The sequence below is a fragment of the Pseudonaja textilis genome, chromosome 1 (genome assembly GCF_049901715.1).
Source record: "Pseudonaja textilis isolate UNSWEBS1 chromosome 1, rPseTex1.2, whole genome shotgun sequence".
Lineage (NCBI taxonomy): Eukaryota > Metazoa > Chordata > Lepidosauria > Squamata > Elapidae > Pseudonaja > Pseudonaja textilis.
In genome coordinates this window covers 92,112,904-92,122,663 of record NC_141990.1, presented here as the reverse complement: position 1 = coordinate 92,122,663, position 9,760 = coordinate 92,112,904, and the positions used below count along the sequence as shown (strand labels likewise).

At 40.3% G+C, this 9,760-nt stretch overlaps 1 protein-coding gene across 1 annotated transcript in view; it reads left to right on the top strand.

Annotated features, from left to right (window-relative positions):
- The first annotated feature begins 5,212 nt into the window (after positions 1-5,212).
- Positions 5,213-9,760, top strand: part of RSPO3 (R-spondin 3) — a 57,146-nt gene continuing 52,598 nt past the window's right edge. Inside the window, exon 1 of the mRNA XM_026705471.2 lies at positions 5,213-6,426. Coding sequence (XP_026561256.1) covers positions 6,327-6,426 — 100 coding nt within the window. The 5' untranslated portion in view covers positions 5,213-6,326. The remainder of the gene's footprint in view (positions 6,427-9,760) is intronic.

Here is a 9,760-nt window from a genome sequence, read left to right as displayed (position 1 = left end):
TACTGCTCTCTCCACTTTATTGCAACCCTTTGACTGTAGTTCAAAAGTCAAACTAACCAATCTTTATACTCAATGGGCTATATTAAAATTAATGATTTTACAACAAAATATTAGTGATTTTGAAGTCAGTTAATCACAGCAAGATTGTTTTGGGAATGGGGGACGGAGGTCTCCCTACTCATACCATAAGTGCCAAAGTTTATCCTGGACCGATTGGCATGTTTTACCTATTAGTTGTTCTTGTCCAGTTTTGTACATAAAATAATATCTACATCTCTTTAAATAACCACCCTGTTTGAAAAGGCTGAGTACTGAAACGGAAGCATTTGCCTGCTGAGAGTTTCCAAATATTCATAAACTAACCAAGCAGATTTCTATTTTAGAACAATTAAAAATTGTGCATTCCTCCATGTCGTAGAAGATTTATATACTAACCAAAGTATTAGCTATTCTTTTGTAATACATTTACTCTGAGAGTTGAAAATATCCCCCAATATTAGAGCAATGTTCTTTCCCAAGAATATTAGAGAAATATTGTTTCTATTTTTGAAGCTAAGTGCGTAAGTCTGCTAGGGAACTGTAAAAATATTCTTGATATATATGTCTTGACATGTATATAGTTGTGAACTTATATATGTAGAAATGTGTACCAACTAGCATTGTCCCTATGGCAAAGATTGCAGATCATAGAAAGCCAGCATTATTTTATTCAGATGGACATGATGATGAAAATTATATTAGTTTTCTTCAACAGTACTGATTTTAATAGTAATATCAAAGTGTAAAATATTTTCAACTTTCCTCTCATGGGATCGTCTGTACATTCTTTTTTCCTCTTATTTTGCGTCTTTATTAACACCATCCTTATGGTCAAGACTAACAATTCATAGGCTAAATTGCTATTTACTTATATCTACCTCGTGCTCCCGTCCCATCTGTTTTAGTAAACTGGATTAGGAGGATTTTCCCTGGAGTCTTGTTCAAATAAAATCTCCTACAGAAATTTAAATCCATTATATATTTTCTGATAAGAGATATTTGTCAATACAACGAAAATGAGAAAGCAGAATTCTCAAGATGCATATTTTAACTTAATGACTTAAGATTTAACTGAAATATTTCTATATTATTTAAGTGTGGGCAGTAACAGTCTTATTTTTTTTTAACAGAAGCATATTGATTATAGGTAAAACAGAAGTAACATCATTGTTTATTTGTAAAAATACTAATATTTTCTTGAATTCATATGTAAAAGCTAGCCCTGTCTGCTAAATAAGGAAAGGGGTTAAAATCAGTGTAACTTCTGAATCAATTAATTAGGGATTAGAAACAGTAATGTGATTGATTTATAGAGCAATCTTCTACTTTTGGTGACTGTTCTGAATCTGTTACATTAACTAAATTAAATCTGAATATTTAATGAGGCAGGCAGAGATTCTTTTTTCTAGTTTTCAGACACTGTCTTTGTTTTACGAGAACGTACATTTCTAATGAAGGATGAAACCACCTATAAATGTGATTTTAATTCATTTCTTTAAAATGCATAAATTACACTATCCACGAAAATGAAATTAGTTAGATGAAATATCCTCATTAAGAAAGATGGGGACAATTAAAATCCTCATTTCTGGACAATCTGGACTGCAAATAAAATGCAGCCTACCCTATGTGTGTGTGTGGGGGGGGGGGATACAGATGTGACTAAATTATATTTAAATAAACCAAGCTTAAGTTAATCATTAGCTTTTTCTTTTAAAAAAACCAGCATAATACAATTTCTACCTCAGTAAGTTTTACTTCCAAATAAATGCACTTAGGATCAGAAAGTGTTTTAGAACCAGTTTTTGCTAGCATGTACTTTACACTACAAGCTTTTCCTTCAATATTTTCCACCAAATATTAAATAGAGTTGCTAAGATGTATAGTTCTTCCATCCTCTATTGTAGAAGTTTGTAATAACGTGCAGGATATTAATGAAAATATTACCCTTTGGTTTAAGTTAAGAATTCAGAAATTAAAATGTAATTTCATGACCAAGTTATTATTTTTCAGCCTTGTTGTAACTTAATTGTATACCGCATGAAAATATTTTATATTTGCTTTCTTTTTAAAATCTGTGTCCCAAACTTAAACTTCCTATAAGCAAACTTTTCAGCTGAAAAGACTGACAGTATTTCAGTTACTTATACTTTGGCATTCTAGGTGTTTTATGTTTGATTCCCAAGCTGAAATTCTGTTTCTATGTTTTTTTTAACATGGAGATGTTGTGATGGTATCAGAAGTCTATAATAGTGATTTATGAATATGAATTTATATGCAGATGACATTAAAAATTTTCAAACTACCTAAAAATTAAAGCTATAACAATTACACAAGTCCATTTGAATGTGGATTTTTGATTCCAAAGTGTCAAGATTCAGAGAAAATTTGGTCTAAAGACAAGAGTATATTTGAACCAATATATTCTACTGATAGAATAGCCTATTTGGATCTTAAACTAAGATGGAAAAAGAGTCAAAATGTGTGTCTCAGCCCCCGCCCATGGGGTGGGATAAAACTGGTAGATGGCATTAACCCTGCAAAATTTTGTCCAGAAAGAGTGTCACTGAAATAATGTTTAAAACAATAACTCCTTTAAGGCAGAGATACCAAGAATTAGAAAAGAGGATCCACTCCAGATAATTCAATAAAATCCCCATGAATAGTTTTGCACGACTGCAGAAAGTATTCTACTCCAATTTAAAAATAATGAAAAAATTACAGTAGTCTTTTTTTTATTTCTCACTTAGTTCTCCAAACATGCCACGGTATTGAAGAATGCCTAAAAACTTGCTGATGGGCAAATACAGCTTTGTTGCCTCAAATAATGGCTTAATGTCTCCCTTATTGGTTTTGGTTGGTTGTAAAATACATTTCCAAAGCTTGGCAATTGAGTTAGGATTGGGGCTTGCTCGCAATGTTGTACGCTTATTAGCAAAAAAAAAAAAAAACGGATTCCATCATAAAATACAATGCCGTGGAGAAAGTGACATTCATAGAATCCACAGTTTTAGAAACAGTTAACTGTTTAACCTAGAGACTGTAATCAGATGGCTTCCATATCAGAACATTTAAGCCTGCCCCATCTGTGACAGAATGGTGATAATAATATTGGACCAAGTAAACCTCATGGTGACAGATGGCTGAAAGTCCATTGTAGCCTTAGAAGTTCAGTGAATGATTTTGGACTGGTCTCTCTCATGTGGGCCACCCTACCTTACAGAGCTGCTGTTATAGATAGAAAATAAAATAAAATAAAAAGAAATGTTGACATAGGTCATCTTGTTCTTCAGAAGCAAGCCAGGTCATAAATTGAATGAACCAACCAGAAATTAGACTGGTCAGCCTTGGTCCCATTTTCAGGGCTGAACTTCACTTGTGTTTGCAGGGCAAGCATAAAAGTGTAGTCTTTTATCAGCACAAAGAAAGCCAAGATAATGCTTGTGTTTGGTCATTTTAAGAAACTAAGAAGAAAGAAATGAAGCCCGAAGCAATATTTGCTACCTTAGCAAAATTCTGATAGGTAGATAATTTCACTCAGGGGCCAACTATTTAGGACCTATTTAGGAGCAATTATACCATATGAAATTAAACCTGTGACTTTACTTTCTACACGTTCTTTGTAACAAACTGAGAAAAGCAGGAAAGTTGTATATAAAGTATTTTGAATCACAAAAATGCTTCAACTAAATGGTTTAAAAAGGTAATTAAAAACAGCGTTTTTACCATTGGGGAAGGATGTAATAATAGAGAAAACTGAAAGAGCTGAAGAACTGTAAGTAGAGTGGGACTATATTATGTCAGACCAACTTAAAGTTAAGGATCATAAGGTTAACAGGTTGTGAATGGAGGGAGAATTAGAGAATCACAACAGAAGAAGTAAACCAGATCACAAAGAACAGCAGAATAAATCTAACTCTGGCTTCTCCCTGCTCAAGCAAACCTGCCTAACAAACTCTATCAGAACAGTGAGAGACAAAAATATTTCACAAAAGATGGAAAGCAGGATTTGTGGAAGTAATAAGACTTACTGACTACAAACTTAGTTCAATATCAGGCAGACCAGCACACAATTCAGAATACTCGCTAACTTTGTTCATACAGGAAAGGAAAATTGCAACAATATTTGAGGCTCTATAAACCGCAAAAATCTATTGAATCATTTTCAATTCAATCTGGTTTGATTCAGCACCTCTAAGATCTGGTTTCAACATTCATTGAAAGGAGAGTTTGGACTGAATCTTCTCAGGCCAAAAGGTCCATTTGAAAATTCAAAAAGGCCCATTAAAATCACAGCGTAGAAGCTAGTTTTTGAGTTTCACTGAGCTGTTTATCAAACATAATAAGTAAGATGGCGGCACAGAATAAAAGCTGCTAGAATAAAACAGGAGCCGCATCTCTACAGTTATCAAGACTATATAATTTAAACTGTTTTTGCAAAATCGTTTTTTTTTTCTATATTAGGAGGGAGTGTGACTTTCAGTAAGTCACAAAATCATTAGAACAAATTAATGGCCGCTTACTTTTATATTTGCAGAGAAAAGTACCCATTACCCCTGTTAATTTATGTTACTATCTGTTCTGCTGCCAGAAATTCTTTGCAATGGGTTCAGCTTATTCTCCCTAATCTAGGAAAAGAAACCAACTATTCTAAGTTATCCTCTAGCTGACACAGCTTCGACTTCCTTGGTGTTTTCAAACTCCAGATACGGTTGGGAATTACCTCTCCCTCTTAGATATTCTGGAGAGATCCCGATCATATAGCAAAGGAGATAACTTGGAACAAAAAAGACCAGGGGCCTTATTTGCTATATCAAACCTATGTTTCTGTTTCCTTACTCCTTTAATTCCTTTTAATGTTGTGCAGGACAAAGGCGTCTCTAAAACACGAAAGGTCACCCGCTACAGCTTCCCCGTTTGCTGGCCTCAGGAAAAAAACAACAACCCTGGTGCTTACGCTTTCCCTCAATGAACAGCGCATTGCAAAAGGGACAAAAACGTGGCTCGAGCCGCTCTGCGGAGCCACCACTTTGGAGTCTCCCTCCCGCCAAAGCCAATTTGCCAGGCAGAAGGAACCGCAAGGGCGAGCGCGAGGCTCCCGGTCACGCTCGCTCTCGCCTCTCCCCCCACCCCCCCGCCTTTTTTTTCCTCCCCTTCTCGCCCAGCGCCCCTCCCTTCTCCGGCGGGAAGCAGAGCCGCCCGCCCGCCCGCCGGCCGCCGATTGGAAGTTCCTCGCCCAAGCTGCCGCGCGTCCTATTGGAGTCGGCTTTCCACATTTCATGCGGGCTTCAAAAATGGCCCTGGGCAGCCGGGGAGGGAAGAGAGGAAAAGAAGCGTTGACTGGCCGCGACCAGCAGCGCGGCGGAGACAGCTATCCTTCCTAGCGGAGCCTCACACAACCGGCCCTTTCGGAGAGGAAGGGTGGAGGGGGGGGGTCACCGACTTTTGGCCTGACTTCGGTGCCGCTGGAATGGAGCCGTTTTTCTAACGGGGCCGCCTCCGTCCAGGGGCAAAGCGCGCCTCCTCGGGGCTAAATCTGCTTATTCAGCGCGGCTGCCTTTCCCTGCCGGAGATGCTGCGACGAGTCGGGATGTCAGAAGCCGCTACCCTCGGGACAGCCCGAGGACGCGCTCGGGGCTGAAGGAGCTTCGGGCCGCCCTTTTTGAGGCGCTCGCCTCACCTGCCCCAAAGCCTTTCTTCCTCCCCTTCCTTCCTCCCCACCCCATGTGGGATTCTCCCCGGGAGTCCTTCGACGGGCTTGAGCGCCGGAGCGCGAGGCGAGGCGAGGAGCACACCTGCCCATGGAGTTCCCGAAGGGGACGGCCGTCCCGTAGCCGGAGCAGAGCGTGAACCCCGAACAAGCCTGGTTCTCCCTCTCACACCTTTTTATTAGACACCCCCCTCCCCTCGCTTCCCGCTCCCCCTCCCCACCCCGTCCTCTTCCTTCGGCAGAATGGTCTCCGTCCTGAGGTCGATCGGGTCAATCGCTCCCCTATCAGGGCTGGTGCCGTTCCTCGCCATCCTTCCGACGAGACTGTCAGGAGGAGATAATCGTCGGGGCAATCGGAAAGTGCACTAATCGATCGTCCTCGGCCGGAGTTTGCAAACCCCCCCTCCCCGCTTTTTCCCCCCTCCCCTCTTTTTTGTCTTTTAAAGAAGAAGATCGGGAGCCGTTTCTCAGAGACAGGTATTTCTGCTGCTCTTCCGCACCCTCTTCCCCCTCCCCACGTCTCCTCCTCCTCTTCCTCCCCAAAGGACACTAGACGAGAACTTTTTACAGGGTTACTATGCAATTGCGACTGGTTTCTTGGTTCTTTATCACTTGGAACTTAATGGAATACGTTGGCGGCCAGGAGCACCCTTCCAGAGTCCGACGACAGGGAAGAAGTAAGTGCGCCTTTCTCCAAGCGCTTCTCTTGAAGCGGGGCTCGACGCCTCGCTATCCCAGCGGACGCTGTGGTCTTAAATGAAGGTTTAGGCTCTTGCAGCGAAGGGTCACTGTTCACGGTATTTATTTAGGCTTCTGCATGGCGCAGGACCGCTGTTACGTTCCGTGCGGTTGCTGTGCCAGGTAAAGACACCTTAGGAGTGCAGGGTCTCTTTGCTGCGCAAAGCGATCCTATGAATGCACTGAAGCAAGTGTAGCGGTGGGGCTTTGGCGTGGAGGAAGAGTAGGAACACAGACAGGAGTCTTGCCTGCCAGTTAAGTACGCTTATGATTGTGCTGCGTGAGCCTGGTTAAATCTGTGGAAGAAAGCCTACGAACTGCAGTCATTTGAAAAAAATAGAATTCGCGGTATGGTACGCGAAGGAAAAGCTTTTCTCGGCCTTTCTTTGTTCGTCAAAAGCTTAGAAACGATCCAGACGGAATTTGATTAAGGAAAGCTTAACCTCTTCCTTATGTATTAGTCTATCCGCTTTCCTCTAGGCTAGCTGGTGTGTCATTCGGGGTCCGGGAAGCCTAACTGTGCCCCACAACCAATTATAGGATGTGTGGCTGATTAGCTTCTAGTGCTCCCCATGCAATGGAGCACTGGTGAGGCCCAGCTGGGTTCCAGCAAGTGCCTGCTGATCCTTTTGCAGAGAGAGCTATTGAAAATGAGGAAGCTCCTAGTGGTATACTGATGTCCAAAACAGTTACACACTGCAGCCAGTAAAAAGGAAAAGAGAGAGAAAGAAAGAACGAAAGAAAGAAAGATGGACAGACACATAGGAGATGTGGGTCGTAGGTGGGCTTTTCTTGAACTACAATATTAGAATGTTGGAATAAATGTCCTAAAGAGAAGATTCTTGTCAAGATTTTACCTTGAGGCTGGAGGAAGGCAAGGATCATCCAATCTATCTCACATCCCTAAGGAGGGAGGATAACTGGTTGATCTAAAGGTCACAAAAAGATTCGAAATTAATATTGTACAACAAACAAGCCCACAAGTCACAACACACATAACTGAGTACTGCTGAGCAGTGCAACCTCAGCATTTTCACTGAGAAATAAGTTCAACTTTGTCACATGGAAGTGTTTATAGCTTTGTGCCTGTCACTGATTTCAATAGTATATTTTCATTTATGCATCATAAATCTCGCTGGCTTAATTTTGGCTGGCTGGTGTTTTGCTCCTACTCAGAAATATGCAGAGGCCCAGGAACATTGTAGTGACAATGATGGATGCTATTTTTCCAAACATAGTTACATCTACTGTAACTTTGGTGTTACAGTATTCAAGATCATATCAGTTTATGATCTTGTCTCGTGGCTTCATTTTCAAGGCAGTGGCTGAAGCAGCCTCAAAGCTAAATAAAATATATGACTTAAATATGTGTCTTAATTAGTTTGTAGTGTTAAGTCAAATGGAAGAAGGGGATTTTAAAAAAAGGTAAGTTCAGAAGTGTGGGAGTCAATTTGGTCTTGCTCTTCATTTCTGGCACTATCTTGAGAGATGCTATTTCTCTCATTATCATACTCCATTCTGGTGTATTCCAAGTGGGTTTGAATTAAAAGTTATGCACCAGAGGGCACTGGGCTGGAGGACGCAGAATTACCTTTTCCTATCTCTCTTGTGAACAACAGCAACACTTTGCAGAAAATGAAACAGAAAACAAAAAATGTTCATCTGGCCTAGTCTTCCCTCAAGATTTATATTTCTAAGACCTTTCTGAAAGTGCCAGCAAGCCCTCTGGGACAGCTTCATCTTCATGAGTATTTTCTCCCTCTGCCTTCTGACACTACTTGTGAAAAGGGTTGCTTATTTCCCTCTTGCTTAATGGCTCTATTCTGATAGGGAGAGAGGAATGTCAGAACACACAGCAGTCTGTATTCATTTTTTTTAAGTACACTGCGTTATGTCCTAGGTTTTGCCCAACTTTCCCTTTTCCCACCATGGCATGCATATCTCTTGAAAGGCTTTCTTTGTAGCATTGGACTCTGAAAAAGAAGATCTGTCTGATTTCACTGAAGGTTCCCTAGAAACATCACTTTTTGCAAGGGATCTTCAGACATTCTACAGCCCAGTGAACTGAGAGAAGGAAAGGTAATAAGTTTTTGACAAACGACCCACCTTGGGCAATGGACTACTATGTTTTCTTCAGAGCACCTCCGCTCTTCTGTAGTCTAGCTAGCAAGACTGGTCTCTAGATAGATTTTGTTTCAGAGTTGCTGAAAGGTTGCCAAATAGTTGTGGGGGTTCTTCCCCCTCTGCACCCTCTCGCAAGCAAAAATAAAACAAATCATATCCTATAGGATTAAATGTATCCAATGAAAATATTTAAGTGTGTATATGCATCATCTCATTGCATGCTAATAAATTCAATCACCTATCCAATAGGAAGGCTGAAATAAACCAATTTCTTCTGATTTCTCTCTTGTTCCTACATTTACAGTGGAATGGGAAGGTTATTTTATACTTGCTTATTGATTGATTCTGAAGGATGTCCAAATTGGCAGTCAGAAATCAAACCCCAGAATCTACATTTGCAAGGCAAAAATTTTAACTAGTTGTCTTGTATACACTGACTTGGATTGGTACCTAACCAACATCCTCTAAAATTGCTGTGCTGATTGATTACAGTGATGTTTAGGTAACAGTCTCTATCACTAATGAGAAATGACCTTGGGGAACCCTATCCCTAGCAATTAAGTTGGGATAGGATTACAGTTTCAGATGATGCTTGCTTGCAATCAAAGATCCAGACTTAATAGGAGAACTGTATTTTCATAGTAGCTAAGATACTGCGAGAATACTATGTATGTTTTATTTATATTTCCCTGAGATTTAAAAAAGAATATGAACCAAGAAACAAACAAGTTCTTCAGGATCCATAAGTAAAAAGTTACAAACTGAAAATAGTTTAATTTGCCCAAATGAATGGATAATTATTTAAGAAAAAAGAAGAACTTCTCTGGGCATTACCTACTCAATTCAATTTTCTCCATGGTCTTCCATCTCTCCCTGAATTTTCAGTTGTTTGCATGCAGCTCTAAAACTGTGAGAGGTGCGACCTCTAGTGACTGCTGCAGAAATCCATTCAGAACTCATATACACACTTAAGTCACTCTCCCCTTTGCAGATATGGGCTTGCTTCTTGCAAGTGTGCTCAAAGACTACAAGGGTGAAATGCTACCTAGAACACTATGCAAATATTTCAAAGGCCTATACGTTGCTTCTATCAACAATTTGCCTTCAAAAGCAACAAACACGGGTCTTAAACTTGTATTTGGAGGCAAT